The 16088-nt window shown below is 37.5% G+C and overlaps 3 protein-coding genes across 3 annotated transcripts; all 3 read right to left on the bottom strand.

Annotated features, from left to right (window-relative positions):
• Positions 1–1139: 1139 nt before the first annotated feature.
• Positions 1140–2069, bottom strand: TAS2R8 (taste 2 receptor member 8). The gene is given in 1 exon segment (XM_027543531.1): positions 1140–2069. A coding segment is annotated over 1 exon segment (930 nt).
• Positions 2070–2898: 829 nt separating this feature from the next.
• On the bottom strand, positions 2899–13881 carry TAS2R9 (taste 2 receptor member 9). The gene is given in 3 exon segments (XM_027543420.1): positions 2899–3566; positions 3569–3967; positions 13869–13881. Coding segments are annotated over 3 exon segments (1080 nt in total).
• A 600-nt stretch (positions 13882–14481) lies between these two features.
• Positions 14482–15411, bottom strand: LOC113893636 (taste receptor type 2 member 10-like). The gene has a single exon (XM_027543532.1). It carries the CDS (start codon positions 15409–15411, stop codon positions 14482–14484), a length of 930 nt encoding a protein of 309 aa, XP_027399333.1.
• Positions 15412–16088: the final 677 nt, after the last annotated feature.

Raw genomic sequence — 16088 nt, forward strand, 5'->3', positions numbered from 1 at the left:
GACATGACTTTAGACATGCCAGATCAAATGTTCCAATAACACTCTAGAAAGGAAGGATTTGATATTCACAGTAGAACCACATTTTATTAATGAGTCTTATTTTTCTCTTTTTGCTTTTTTTTTTTTTTTAACTTACTCTGTATGTTACAGACATAATGCTTTTTTAGTGACAGTATGTAGTTATACCACAGTGCATGATAGTTTCTTCCCAATTAATTTCTTTTCTAAAGTCCTGAATGGGAAAAAAAAAAAATACCTGCAGGTCTTACTTCTGCCCAAGATCATCCTTCTACCCAAGTTACAAAGAGTACTTAGGAACGCCCCTTAAAGGGAGATGATTTAATGGGTTCTATTCCTAGCCCAGTGCTGCCTGTTAAGCAAGTTGTTTGTGACAAAGTTTAATTTCAAGGAAATGAATAGAAGATGCCTGAGTAAGGTCACCAGGAAATATTAAGTGGGAGACCACCAGAAGTATCACTCACTTGGGAGGAGAAAACCGTGTAATTGGGAAACTAAACTAGTTAAGACAGAAAAGATCTGAGTTCCTAGTTCATATGTCAAACAGGAGGGACTCAGCAGAGACACGAAGGGAGAAGAGTTAAGGGCCAGCAATGAAACTGTATGATAGAGGGGAAAAAAAGAGAGAGAGAAACCACTGTGGTTTCAGATGCACTTTCCATGGGATTTTCCAGGCAAGAATACTGAAGTGGGTTGTCATTCCTTTCTCCAAGGGATCTTCCCAATCCAAGGATGGAACTCCAGTTTCTTGCATTGCAAACAGTTTCTTTACCATCTGAGCCACCAGGGAAGCCCAGATGCACTTTAGTAGGGGCCAAAATAAAATCTTAAGGGAATTTAAGTAGGCATTACAAGCCCAATACTGGCAGTGAAGAGACAAAATCAGAAGTGTGAGCTCTGAAATTCTTCTAGGAAAGGGAGTGTGAAGATGAGAACGTCTGTGGTGTAAAGACACAAAAGATATATCCATTAGTGTGCTAATGGGTCTCACTACTCCTCAAAGCTGTGTACCCAAAATAAACAGAAAACCTGGAAAACAATGAGAATGGACCTATAAGAAAAGTGAGTTTTTTATTAGAAAATAAGGTTTGCTATTAAAGTTCTTGTATAAAACCAAGATTTTACATCATGCAGGCTGTTTTCCCACATCTCAGCGTCCTGACAGATGCCAGCCTCAGCTTGTTATTTCCAACAATAAAAAACAGTGAGTGACCTAAGGGATTAAGAATTTCTATAATCTCTCCAGACATCATAGCTAACTTGCTTTCTTTCATAAAGTCGCTAAATGTTGCCAAAAGACAGGCCAGGTAGTATACAAAAAGGAAGAAAAGAAATGAGGTCACTGTTTTCCTGGCCTCCACGTGGGCCTCTGTGCTGGAGTCTCTGGAGCCTGTAACACTGGATTTCATTTGTTTACTGTATCTCCACAGGGATGTAATTAAAAAGAAAAATGAGATCAATGACACAGTAAATGGAATAATAGCAAACAGGTTAAACAATGTCAATGGGTCGAAGTATTGAATTTTACTCACATGGAACAATTCGGTGACGTTTCTTTTATGTTTTGCAATTTTAAGAAAATCATAATCAGAATTTGTTAACGTTGCTTGTATAAGGCTGATCAACATGGAAATGGCCAGGGACCCCAGTAGGCTCCAGTGAACCACCCTCTCAATTCTCCACTTCAGCCAGAGAAAAAGTCGGTGGGAGAAATTGGCTATCTCGAAGAGACAGAAGACATTGAGGCAGGTGGCAAACCACATACTTAAGTAGTTGGTGAATGTCCAGAAGATATTAAGAACTACCTTTATTTTCTCATTTTCATAAACACCTGGGTAGAGTGCCAGTATGGTGCCGTTGAGTGTCATTACACAAAGCAAATACATTCTGGAGAGAGCTAAACTGGTGAGGATGTAGTCAGCTATGGAGATCTTTTTCTTCTTAATCCAATCAACACATATTACTAGTCCAATGCATCCATTCACAAACATTCCTATGATGAATTATGCAGTCATTATGGTCAGAAAGATGTGGTCTTCTATACTGAACATGTTGGGAGAGAACACCCTAATCTCAAATATTACTGCAAGATGACCAGCAGAGCATGACAAATACATTCTTCAAATCGAAGAATGATTTTTTTCCTTTGCCATTATTTTGACTTTGATATCCTCCAGAAGTGCCCAGCTCTCCTCTGAAACAGAATTGCCTTTACATTTATGAAGAATAAGCCAACTGATTGTTGCAAACAGCATGACCAGAGTTGTAGCCTGGGTAAACTATAATTATCACCCCTGACTGAGTGATAACTGAAATGTTTTGTTGAAATTGATCTCATGCAAATTAAGAGATTATATTTCATGAATTTGCAATAGCCTTCTTGCTATTAAGTTCTGCATATTTGGATGGATCAAGCTGAATTTCAAATAGGGAGGCACAAAAAAGCAAACATAAACACCCATTTAATAAAAGTCAAAATGTGTAAATGAAACTGCATTTTCATCACCATAGATTATAAATTTCTCACAAGTCAAGTCTCCTTGTGAAAATGGATTTTAGTTTTGGAAACAGTGCAATCGGATACAAATTAGTCATAATACAAAACTAGTTTACATGATTGATTTTATAGGAAGGGCTGATGTGTTTTAAACTCTCTTCGTCACAGCCTGTGCACTTGAAATTCTTCTTATTGAGTTTATTATTGAGTTCAAGGCCTTTACCAGTAAGAGGCAGAAAGTAGAACATGTTTGCATTTAGGCAATGATATGAAGTGTGAATGCGAGGTTTAGATTCATTTTTCCTGTGAAGATAAAGAAACACATCTGGCTCCATTATAACATTAGATTCAAAATTATTCAAGACAGAAATGAGAAGAAGTATTTAGAATAATGGTAGATATGAATGATTTCCAATGGCAGATAATAAAAATGGAATGCAAACAACTGAGAGAAGGGAGAGACTCTTTTGTTGATTTCTTTCTGCTTCTTTCAGGATTCTCTGGGGAACAGAATATTTCCTTCTTTTGTGGAAACCCTTCACAATCCCCAGCACCTTCAGAAAAGCCTCCCTCAGCTTGCTGTTTCCCATTAGCAGGATGAACAAATGGCTCAATGGGAAAATGACAGCTGTTAGGCCACCAAACATCAACTCCAATTTTCCATGAGGATTCAGAAAGCGAGATGTTACAAAGAGAAAAACTACATAGTACATAATGAAAACAGCCAGAAAGATGACTATTGTCTTTATGGCCCTCATGTGGGCCTCTATGCTAGGGTCTCTAGACCCTGTGGCATGAAGTTTCATCTGCTTGGTGTGTCGAAGTAAGGAGAAAAATAAAAGGACAAATGAGACCAGGCAAAGAATAAAGGGAACCATAGCCTCCAGGTTCAGGATAATCTATTTGAAAGCAGTTGGGATTTTACTTACTTTGAATTCCTACGTAATGTTTGCTTCATTATTGATTCTGAAGTCATAAAATGAATCATTATTCAGTAAAGCACTAATAATTGAGGAGATGAGAAAGGACATCGGAAGAATCCCAAGGATACCCTGTTCATCTTCAGCTTCAGCCAGAGGAAAACTGGGTGGGATATACTGGCTATCTTGAATAAATAGAAGATGCTGAGGCAAAAAGTAAACCAGACAGTTGAATGATTGCAAGTTGTCCAGAAAATATCCAAAATGTTCATCATCTCACCATGCCTGTATGTATCTGGAAAGAGTACCATAATAAAACCATCCATATATATAACACACACAAAAAAACAGATTCTGGAGGTGGCCAGGCTGACCAGGATGACATCAGTCAAGGATACAGCTCTCTTTTTGAGCCAGCCACTGTAGTTTACCAGTACAATGAATCGATTTCCCCAAATTCCTATCATCCACGCGCCAGTAATCAAGAGCATATATATTGCCTCCATTGTACCTGGTATATTAGCAGAGCATTCTGATTTAGATTATCTACTGATGATGACCGACTTTCAGCTGTCCAGTAAGGAATGATATATATGTCTGCCACTTAGGGCATGCTGCAGTTATCTTTTATCTGCCTTCTATATCAGATGTGATCAGGTCGAGAAGATAGCCTGTTCTGCTCTGAGTTAGAACTGCCCAAAGACTTCACTGACCAAGACTAGTAATTCCTTTCATGTGTAGTGATGATTGAAAAGCTCTAAAATGCAAATAGGAATGGATCTGATTTCTGCTCTGTGCACCATCTTTCTCATTTCAAACTCTGTGTGTTTTAGATTCATCAATCTATGTTGTTGGCCAGGGACTACAAAAAGAATCAATTACTTGGAAAATATGGCTAAGCTTTAATTTAGAGATGTGGCATCATTACCATCTCTAATAACTTGAAGAGCTTCCCTAAAACTGTGGTCTATTTTCTACAAATGCAGGTTTCAGAGCTTAAAAATAATTGTGAATTTAAAGTGCAGACAACTAACAGCAATAATTTCAGACTAATTGATCGTGACATCTTCAGGAATGAGAGAGAGGTAGCCAATGAAAATCCTACTTGATCTTTACAGCAGGAGAAATTTTGCATCTGCTGGGCCAGAAAACTGACTATAGTTGCCACAGGGGAAAGACACAAATTTTATCTGTTTTCTAGTCCTAAACCATTTTACAGATCCAGAGCCCTTTCATGGCCCTGCAGCACTGCCACACGGTTACATTACAGATCTTCTCAAGACTTTCCTTGGTGCCATTTACTAGAATGATTCCGAAAAATACTCAGAACTTTGAGGTGTTAATGGATATTAAACCTGAATTGACACTAATTCTTGAGGACACCAAACATCAATAAAAAACAGAGGCTTACATTGGGCAAGTATTGAACTATAATAGGACAAGTAGTTCTCATGGGCTTATTCAGTGATTACTGCAGCCATGAAATTAAAAGACGCTTACTCCTTGGAAGGAAAGTTATCACCAACTTAGCATATTAAAAAGCAGATACATTACTTTGTCAACAAAGGTCCATCTAGTCAAGGCTATGGTTTTTCCAGTAGTCATGTATAGATGTGAGAGTTGGACTGTGAAGAAAGCTAAGCACTGAAGAATTGATGCTTTTGAACTGTGGTGTTGGAGAAGACTCTTGAGAGTCCCTTGGATGGCAAGGAGATCCAACCAGTCCATCCTAAAGGAGATCAATCCTGGGTGTTCACTGGAAGGACTGATGTTGAAACTGAAACTCCAATGCTTTGGCCACCTGATGTGAAGAGCTGACTCATTTGAAAAGACCCTGATGCTGGGAAAGATTGAGGGCAGAAGGAGAAGGAGATGACAGAAGATGAGATGGTTGGATGGCATCACTGACTCAATGGACATGGGTTTGGGTAGACTCCGCCAGTTGGTGATGGACAGGGAGGCCTGGTGTGCTGCAGTTCATGGGGTCACAAGGAGTCGGACATGACTGAGTGACTGAACTGAAATGTATAATTGGAATAAAATCCATGAAAACTATAAAAATCCCCACATTGTTCTTCATATGTGTGGTGAAAGCGAGTGTCAGCTGCTCAGTTGTGTCTGACTCTTTGGGACCCCTTGCACTGTAGGTCTCTAGGCTCCTCTGTCCATGGGATTCTCCAGGCAAGCCATTCTCTTCTCCAGGGCATTTTCCTGACCCAGGGATTGACCAGAATCTCCTGCCTTGCAGGCAGATTCTTTACCATCTGAGCCACCAGGGAAGCCACTCATATGTATGGACTTAGAGCTAAATGGTGAAAAGTCCAGATGCAATCCTCCAAATTTCTTGCTCTAACAGCATAATATATGGACAAAATAATTCATGCTCAGGAGAATTGCCAATGTTAGCTCCATCATCATTTGGGGATGATGAAACTTACCAAATCTCCATTAATAATATATTAATTACATATCATTGGATTCCTATTTTATTGGGTGTTGCAATTAAGAATGAGTGAAATATCTTTTCCAAGTTTATGGAAATGTTTTTTTTTCTTTAGATTAATAAATCTAGTCAATTATTTGGATGGATTTCCTAATATTGGCTTATTCTTACATTCCTGATATAAAATCTGCTAGTCTTGGTATACCATTATATTTGGGAAATGTTGGCTATTTCTGTATTCTATGATGATTTTTATATTGATATTCATAGCCCAAAGTGAAGAAGCAGGATTAAACTAGTTTTCTAGTGTTCAGACAGATTCTGGTAGCAACATAAAACTTGTTTCACAAAAATTTTTTTAAGTTCTTTTTTCCTTTTATATAATCTAGAATGGCTCAGATGAAGCTATCTCCTCTTCAAAAGTTTGGTAGAATTTGTTTTTCATCTGAGCCTACAGCTATTTTTTTATTGTAACTTTTTGACAATGTCCACTTATTCCTTTATTCAAGTTAGTATGTTTATGTTTTCCTTTCTTCTAAAGTTTGTTATTAGTTAAGACCTATGTTCCTGACCCAAAGGGATGGTACTGGGAGGGAGGGGGGAGGAGGGTACAGGATGGGGAACATGTGTATACCTGTGGTGGATTCATGTTGATATATGACAAAACCAATACAATATTGTAAAGTTAAAAAATTAAATTAAAAAAAAAAGTAACTTGAAAAGAAAAAGAAAAAAAAAAAAAAAAGAGGAGGATGCTGCTCTACTAGTCACATTTCAAGAACTCATTTTTTGAACAGTTGCTGACTTTATCCTCCACCCAGTTCCAAACTCCTCACTATAGTCACTGAAATTCAGGCAAATTATCAGCAAAAATATTCTCATCAATTTTTCTAACAGCTCATTTTATCTATTTGCTTGAACTTGGAGTCTTTTTTAAAATATCTTTTTATTTTGTATTGGAGTATGGTCAATTAACAATGTTGTAATAGATTTAGGTGAACAGCAAAGGGGCTTAGCCATATGTATACATGTATCCACACCCCACCCTCACCCCGCCAGCTTTCCTCCCATCGAGGCTGCCATATAACATTGAGCAGAGTTCCATGTGTGATACAGTAGGTCCTTGTTGGTTACCCATTTTAAATATACCAGTGTGTACATGTCCATCTGGGCTTCCCTGGTGGTCCAGACAGTAAAAATCTGCCCACAATAAGGAGACTCAGGTTCACTCTCTTGCTCAGGAAGATTCCCTGGAGGAGGAAATGGCAACCAACTCCAGTACTCTTGGAGAATTCCATGGACAGAGGAGCCTGGAGAGCTAGAGTCCATGGAATCACAGAATGTCAGACACGACTGAGTGACTAACATGCACATGCATGTCCATCCCAAATTCCCTAACTATCCCATCCCTCCATCCTTTTGCTCAGCAGCCATAATTTAGTTCTCTAAGCCTGTGAGTCTCTTTCTGTTTTGTAAGTAATGAATTTGGAGTCAATTTTTGTTTTACTGGACAATTTTGGGAGTCTGGTGAAGGTTATGATTTCCTCAGAATAATGTTTTTAAACAAATAAAATAAAAACATATGAATTTCAAAGGAATCCAGACACAGTCAAATATATGCATTTATATTTTAATGTGACTTAGTAATTTACTGATCTAATAATGACATCACTGTCACAATAATGATTTGTGGTTTCTGAAGGTGAAAAACTATAAGTACTGCTAATGTTTCTGTGGCTGTACTTGCATTCAAACCAGAAGGAAAGCTAGAATTACGTTTAAAACTACTAAAAATATAAATATTTGGTGTCCACACACATTCATAGATACTTTATTTTTTATTTCTTTAAATTTTTAAAAGGTTTTTATTGAATTTGTTAAAATATTACTTCTGTTTTATGTTTTGTTTTTTTGACCGAGAGGCATACGGAATCTTATGCCAGGGACTGAACCCTCACCCCATGAATTGAAAGTGTGGAGCCTTAACACTAGATCATCAGGGAAGTCTCCATAGGCCATTTTATTTTAAAAAACTAAAATTATTTAACTGGAGGATAATTGCTTTACAATGTTGTGTTGGTTTCTGCCATACATCAACATGAGTCAGCCATAGGTATATATATGTCTCCTCCCTCTTAAACCTCCCTCCCATCTCCCACCCCATCCTACCCCCCTAGGTTGTCACAGAGCACTGAACTGAGCTCCCTACATCATATAGCAAATTCCCAGTACCTGTTTTTCATATGGTAATGTCAGTCAGTTCAGTCACTCATTTTTAACTGACTCTTTGTGACCCCACTGACTGCAGCACACCAGTCCCCACCCCGTCCATCACCAACTCCCAGAAATTGCTCAAACTCATGTCCATTGAGTCGGTGATACCATCGAACCATCTCACCCTCTGTCATACCCTTCTCCTCCTTCCTTTGATCTTTCCCAGCATCAGAGTCTTTTCCAAGGAGTCAATTCTTCATATCAGGTGGCCAAAGTACTGGAGCTTCAGCATTAGTCCTTCCAATGAATATTCAGGACTGATTTTCTTTAAAATTGACTTGTTTGATCTCTTTGAAGTCCAAGGGACTCTCAAGATTCTTCTCCAGTACTACAGTGCAAAAGCATCACTTCTTCAGTGCTCAGTTTTCTTTATGGTCCAACTGTCACATCCATGCAAAACCATAGCTTTGACTAGATGGACCTTTGTTGGCAAAGTAATGTCTTTGCTTTTTAATATGCTGTCTAGGTTGGTCATAGCTTTTCTTCAAAGGGGCAAGCATCTTTTAATTTCATGGCTGCAGTCACCAGCTGTGGTGATTTGGAGCCCCCAAAATAAAGGCTCTCACTATCCCATTGTTTCCCTATCTATTTGCTGTGAAGTGATGGGACTGGATGCCATGATCTTTGCTTTTTGAATGTTGAGATATAAGCCAGCTTTTTCACTCTCCTCTTTCACTTTCATCAAGGGGCTCTTTAGTTCTTTGCTTTCTGCCATAAGGAGGGTGTCATCTGTGTATCTAAGGTGATTGATATTTTTCCTGGCAATCATGATTCCAGCTTGTGCTTCATCCAGCCCGGTATTTCTCATGATGTACTCTTCAATTAAGTAAAATAATCAGGGTGACTATATAAAGCCCTGATGTACTCCTTTCCCAATTAGGAACCAGTCTGTTGTTACTTGTCCAGTTCTAACTGTTGCTTCTTGACCTGCATACATATTTCTCAGGAGGCAGGTCAGGTGGTCTGGTATTCCTGTCTTTTGAAGAATTTTCCATAGTTTGTTGTGATTCACACAGTCAAGGCTTTGGCATAGTCAATGAAGCAGTGTTGATCCAATGAATGTTGCCAATTTGATCTCTGGTTCTTCTGCCTTTTCTAAATCCAGCTTGAACATCTAGAATTTCTAAGTTCATGTACTGTTGAAGCTTGGCTTGGAGAATTTTGAGCATTATGTTGCTAGCGTGTGAGAGGAGTGCAATTGTGCAATAGTTTGAACATTCTCTGGCATTGCTTTTCTTTGGGATTGGAATGAAAACTGACCTTTTCCAGTCTTGTGGTCACTGCTGAGTTTTCCAAATTTGTTGGCATATTGACTGCAGTACTTTAACAGCATCATCTTTTAGGATTTGAAATAGCTCAGCTAGAATTTCTTCACCTCCGCTAGCTTTGTTCATAGTGATGCTTTTTAAGGCCCTTTCACTTTATACTCTTGGATGTCTGGCTCTAGGTGAGTGATCACCATTGTTGGTATCTGGATCATCTTTGCATGAAATGTTCCCTTGGCATCTCTAATTTCCTTGGAGAGATCTCTAGTCTTTCCCATTCTATTGTTTTCCTCTATTTATTTGCATTAATCATTGGAGAAATGCTGATAAAATGAGAATTATCTCTTCACACCCATTAGGATGCTTATAGTGAAAAATCTAGAAAATAACAAATGTTGCAGAAAATAGGAGAACTTTGAAACCTCATACATTCATGTAAGAATGTAAAATGATACAGCCACTAGGCAAAACAGTTTGGGGGTTCCTGAAAAGGTTTAATATGTTGCTAATGGGGAGAGGGGTGAGGGAGAGATGGACTGAGAGTTTAGGGTCAGTAGATGCAAACTATTACACATGGAATGGATGGACAGCAGTGTCCTACTGTATAGCACACGGAATCATATTCAATGTCCTGGGATAAACCATAATGGAAAATAATATAAAAAAGAACGTATATAGTTGGTGACACAGTGGTAAAGAATCTGCCTGCCAATATAGGAGATGCAGGAGACACAGGTTTGATCCATGGGTCAGGAAGATCCCCTGGAGGAGAAAATGGCAACTCACTCCAGTATTCTTGCCTGGAGAATTCCGTGGACTGTGGAGCTTGGTGGGCTACACAGACCATGGAGTTGCAGCATTGGAAAAGACAGAACAACTGAGCACAGCACATAAGTGAGTCACTTTGCTGCTGAACAGAAGTTAATACAATGTTGTAAACCAACTATATATATTTTATATATATATATATATTGAAAGCTTCATATAGGAATTACCATATGACCCAGTAATTCCACTTTCAGACATATTCTGAAAATAGGGACACAGATAGTTGTACGCTAATATTTGTTGCAGAATATTCACAATACCAAAGGTATTTTGGAATACCTTTGGAATTTTACCCAGCCACAAAAAGGAATGAAGATCCAAAACATGCTACAACATGAAAACATTATGCTGAGTGAGAGAAGCCAGTCATAAAAGAACAAATTTTATATGATTTTACGTGTATGAAGTATCTAGAATAAATCAATTAATAAAGCCAGAAAGTAGATTAGAGGTTCCAGGAAGTTGGGAGAGGGAGAATAGAGAGTTACAGCTGAGGGGGTACAGAGTTTTTGTTTGGGGTGACAGAGGTTTTGGAAATAGTGGTGATGGTTGTACAATACTGTAAATGTAACAATACCACAGAATTGTACACTTAAAATGTTAAAGTGGAAAATGTTACATCATATATATTTTACTACAACAAAAAGATATTTTAAATAAATACATAAATTTGAACTGCACACCATAAGAGCATGCAGCATGGGAAGGACTAGAAGTAGACATAGCAAGCCAAATTTATTATTTTATTTGAAATAAAGAGAATGATATTTTAAAATCAGTATATGAAAATTTGTTATCAATAGTGAAGCACAAGCTGGAATCAAGATTGCCGGGAGAAATATCAATAACCTCAGATATGCAGATGACACCACCCTTATGGCAGAAGGGAAGAAGAACTAAAGCACCTATTGATGAAAGTGAAAGAGGAGAGTGAAAAAGGTGGCTTAAAACTCAACATTCAAAAAACGAAGATCATGACATCTAGTCCCATCACTTCGTGGCAAATGGATGGGGAAACAATGGAAACGGTGAAAGACTTTATTTTCTTGGGCTCCAAAATCACTGCAGATGGTGACTGCTGCTGCTGCTGACTGCAGCCATGAAATTAAAAGACACTTGCTCCTTAGAAGAAAAGCTATAACCAACCTGGACAGCATATTAAAAAGCAGACAAAGGTCCATCTAACAAAAGGTATGGTTTTACCAGGAGCCATGTATTAATATGAGAGTTGGACCATAAAGAAAGTTGAGTAGCAAAGAACTGATGCTTTTGAACTGTGGTGCTGGGGTCGCAAAGAGTTGGACATGACTGAGCAAATTGAACTGAACTGTGATGTTGGAGAAAACTCTTGAGTGTCCCTTGGGCTACAGGGAGATCAAACAAGTCAAACCTAAAGGAAATCAGTCCTGAATATTCACTGGAATGACTGATGCTGAAGCTGGAACTCCAATACTTGGGCCACCTGATACAAAGAGCTGACTCTTTGGAAAAGACCCTGATGATGGGCAAGATTGAAGGCAGGAGGAGAAGTGGATGACGAATGATGAGATGGTTGGATGGCATCACCTACTCGATGGACATGAATTTGAGCAAGCTCCAGGTGTTGGTGATAGACAAGGAAGCCTGGAATGCTGCAGTCCTTGGGGTCACGAAGAGTCGGACATGACTGAGTTACTGAACTGAACTGAGTAGCAAAGGAGGGGAAAATTTATAAGAAAGCATGAGAAATAGAAAAAGAGAAATGAGAAGATAGAAAATTAATTAATTTAATTACAATAAGTGTAAAGATGTGTACTCGATCATAATTTTCAGATTCTAATATTAAAGCATTGAATATCAGAGGTTTGTTTTCTACAGGACACAATAAAAGAAAAAATAGATACTGAAAACGAACAGATGGAAAATACATAATAAATATGAAGTGAAGTGAATATATATATAAATTTAAAGTGAAGAATTAGAGATTTTTAACATGCAAAAACATGTTAAAAACATGGAAAAATTAAAATTCAAGGTAAAAACCTGCATGAGTTACCAAAGAGTTTAATAACAGCAATAATAATAATTTAAAGAACATGGAAGAAAATATAACTATCAACATTGTTTCAAGTTAAATGCAGCTATAAATGAAAGAATTTAATCATTGCAAATGTACATTTATAATCTATTTCAGATTGATTCATAATGAACATGAATATAGAGATACAATATCGTTAACGTGATTCGTCTAATGAAAGTTAGATGAATCTAATCTAGTAGATCAATTCATCTAATTCACCCAATGATATTCTAATGAATATTGTAAACATGGCTCCATCTAATGCATATAAATTTGCAGCATCAAACTTCTTCCAAGTAAACATGACTATTCACAAAAATAGATCTTGTATTAGGCCAAATAAATCTTATCCTAGGCTAACTATCATGTAAATATGTTGCTTACCCAAATTCAATAAAATAAAATATCAATATGAAAAATTGCCTTTAACATAGCTCATATAGCTGAAAAATATTCTGTTAAATAATCTTTGAATTAAGAGGAAATTACAAAGAATATCTCAGGACTCTGTGCTGAACGACAATATAAGAACCATTTGTCAATGCTGTGGAATGTACCTAAACCAACAGGCAGAAAATAAATAGCTTTGAATTCATTTACAAAAAAAGAAAAATTGAAATAAAACTAGGAAAGGACAACTAACCTTTATTTTTAAGAATATAGCAAATGTATTATCTCAATTAAATTGAAACAGAAAAGAGAACTTGGCAAACCAGACATCTAGAGAAATCCCATCAGTCCAGAATACATAAAAATATGGAAAAACTAGTCTTCAGAATTATTTGAAGTTCATGACCCACCTGTCAGTGAAAGAAAAACCTTCAGATGCCAAAAATGGTGTGAAAGTACACATTCTGAGAGGGAAAAAAAAAAGTACTGAAAATAGAGCTTTGGGGGCATTTGGAATCTGTTTGAAATTAGAGCTAAAGTTTTAAAGTATTGTGTGTATGTAGGATAAGGTAACTAGTTTTGGTCTCTGCAAGGCTAGAATCGAGATTGGAGCCTATCCACAAGCCAGGGCCCTTGAAAAGAAATCTGTTAAAGGGCAAACATGAAAATAATATATGCTCAGCAAAAGGTTAAAATTAGGGGACCTTATCTCTCAACCATGACACTGAATGAAAGGAGAATGTGGAGGTTTTTTGGTTCTGAGAATTTCTAACAATAGACTTGTATATGTGTATATTTGGGATTATGTAGTACTACGCATAGGGCTTCCCAGGTGGCGCCAGTGGTAAAGAATCTTCTTGCCAGTGCAGGAGACACAGTAGATGCCGGTTCGATCCCAGGGTTGGGAAGATCCCTTGGAGTAGGAAATGGCAACTCACTCCAGTATTCTCGCCTGGAAAATTCCATGGACAGAGGAACCTTGTGGGTTACAGTTAACAGCGTCACAAAGAGTCAGACACAACTAAGCACATGCACACACACCCCTATGGAGTACTACCCATAGAGCCTAAAACATTTCACACTGAAAATTTAATTTAAATAAGTTCAAGACTAACTTCATGTAAAATCACTGGATTTGAAAAATAGAAAGATTCATTTCATCAGTGTTCTGAACCTCTTTCCGCCATGATTACTGTTACTACATCAAAAATGCATTAGTTAAAAAAAAATAGGGATCAGATAGTAAAAACAAAAGCAATCTTTTAAAGAATTAAAAACGCATACTTGGAAAAAACAAAAATGCATACTCAAGAGCAGCACTTTTGTATCTGCTTGTCATTCCCATGTTGTAAGTGTCAAGATTGATCACAGCTTTCTCTTAGCTTTTTTTCCTAAAATTTTGTGGTAAAAGATTGTCAATGCTCAGGAAAGTCAGGTAAGATGTAATGAGAAATATTGTTTTAGAGACTTATTCCCACCATCAACATCTTTACAGTGAGCAGTTTCCAGGTAGTTTTTTTTTTTTTTTCCCTCTGGGGTTTGGGGCTGTAGAAAGAAGGAACTGCAAGAGAGGGAGTCAGACTGAGCCACTCAATTTGTACATGGGATGAAAATCTCCTTGAAGAGTGGAATTCCTTGAAACGTAGTCAAAACCTTTATGGAAAATTTTGGTGACGTTCAATAACACAGTTAAAACCAATGCAAGAAAGTAGGGTAAGTTGAAAGAGATCTTCAGGAATTTCTTCACTAGATTGTTTTCTAGGAACATCCATTTCTCCCTAAGCCTGTCAAGGAGTTCTGAGGAGCTTCTCTTTCTTCCAGCATTTTAATTGCTTCAGTACTCTCAAAAAAACTTGCTTTAGCTTGTTGTTTCCTAGAATTAGGATAAATGAGTGTCCCCAGGGATAGAGGGCAGTGATGGTCAGACCAAAAATAAACAACAGCTTGCTTTCTGACATAGTAGTGCATGATATTTCTATGGTAATGCCTATAAAATACAAAATAAAAAGGATGATAAAAGATATCAAAACTTTCATTGCTTTGATATGTGCTTCTGTGCTGGGGTCTCTGAATCCTGTGGCATTCAGTAGCATCCTCTGGTTGTGCCTCCGAAGGGAAATGAGCAATAAGATACATGTAATCAGGCATAGTATGAAGATGGTAAGGGTTCCAAGATTGAGCAAAATCTGGTTTCTAAAGAATTCACCTTTATGCACTTCAACTGAAAAGACTACACTTCTATTCTTTGCTCTAGAATCACTAATTATCTTCATAGTTAGTGGAAAAGTAACTAACCATGAAATAAGCAAGTATCCTATCAGAAGGAGAAGAACCCTTTTGACGTCACTCCTCAACCAGAGAAAAATGTGGTGGGAAAAATTGGCTATCTTCAGGAAATAGAAGATGCTGAGGCTGGTGGCAAAAAAGACACTTGTTGGATTCAGAATTACCCATGAGTAAGTAATACAGTCAATTAGGTAACCAGAGGAATACATTTCTGGAGAAAAAATCTTCACAAATCCATCGGTAGTTATTAACCCTATCAGGCAAATTCTGGAAGTAGCCAATCCCATGAGAATAAAGCTGATAGTAGAAAACTTCTTGTTCTTCACACATTCAATGAAGTATGCAAGTCCAATAAATCCATCCCCTAAAACCCCCAATATTGACTCACTAAGTGCTACAAAAATGAGGAGGCCTTCCAGTACACTCAGCATATCTGCCAGTCCCTAATATTATTTCTGTTCCATCAATCTTAAATTACCTGCTGCAGAATGAGGGAGGCATGTATTGCTGCTTGATGGAAGAATGATTTTCTTCTCTTTCATTAATAAAGAATTGCAAGTGCCCACATTACTGCCTTGTGATAGAATCCAAAATAGCTTCAGGGAGACCCCTCCAGTTATGTCTATAAAATTTAGCTAGTCTAGAGAATGTGTGTCCAGACTGAACACCTTCCTTAATTTGTTAAGATGCAAATAAAAGTTTCTGTTTCATGGATTCTACTTGTCCTCCTGAGACTATTTTGCATTTGTTACCCCGGATTGTACAGTAGGAGTGGCAAGCAGATGCCTACAGAAAACAGAGCAGAATAGAAAGAAAAATTGAACTTCACCTTTTTCAGTGTCAGCATTAACACCGTCATTTATTTTGTGTTAATAATAACAGTTTAGATATATAAAGCAAAAATAGTGTAAAAAAGGAGGAAGAGATGTATGAAATTAGCATGAAATTAGTAGTCATTTATCTCTATGAGTAGATGAAAGCTGCTTCTTTGAGAAGATCAATAAAAATGATTAGCCTTTCGCCATCCTGAGAAAAAAAGGGGCCGGAAGTGAAACAGGGTATAATAACTGACCCCCATGGACATTTAAAGGAATATTACAAGCATTGC

Source organism: Bos indicus x Bos taurus, chromosome 5 (assembly GCF_003369695.1).
Source record: "Bos indicus x Bos taurus breed Angus x Brahman F1 hybrid chromosome 5, Bos_hybrid_MaternalHap_v2.0, whole genome shotgun sequence".
Lineage (NCBI taxonomy): Eukaryota > Metazoa > Chordata > Mammalia > Artiodactyla > Bovidae > Bos > Bos indicus x Bos taurus.

What these genes read in the sequence shown, in the direction of transcription:
- LOC113893636 (XM_027543532.1), bottom strand. Translation starts at nt 15,411, where the DNA reads ATGCTGAGTGTACTGGAAGGCCTCCTCATTTTTGTAGCACTTAGTGAG.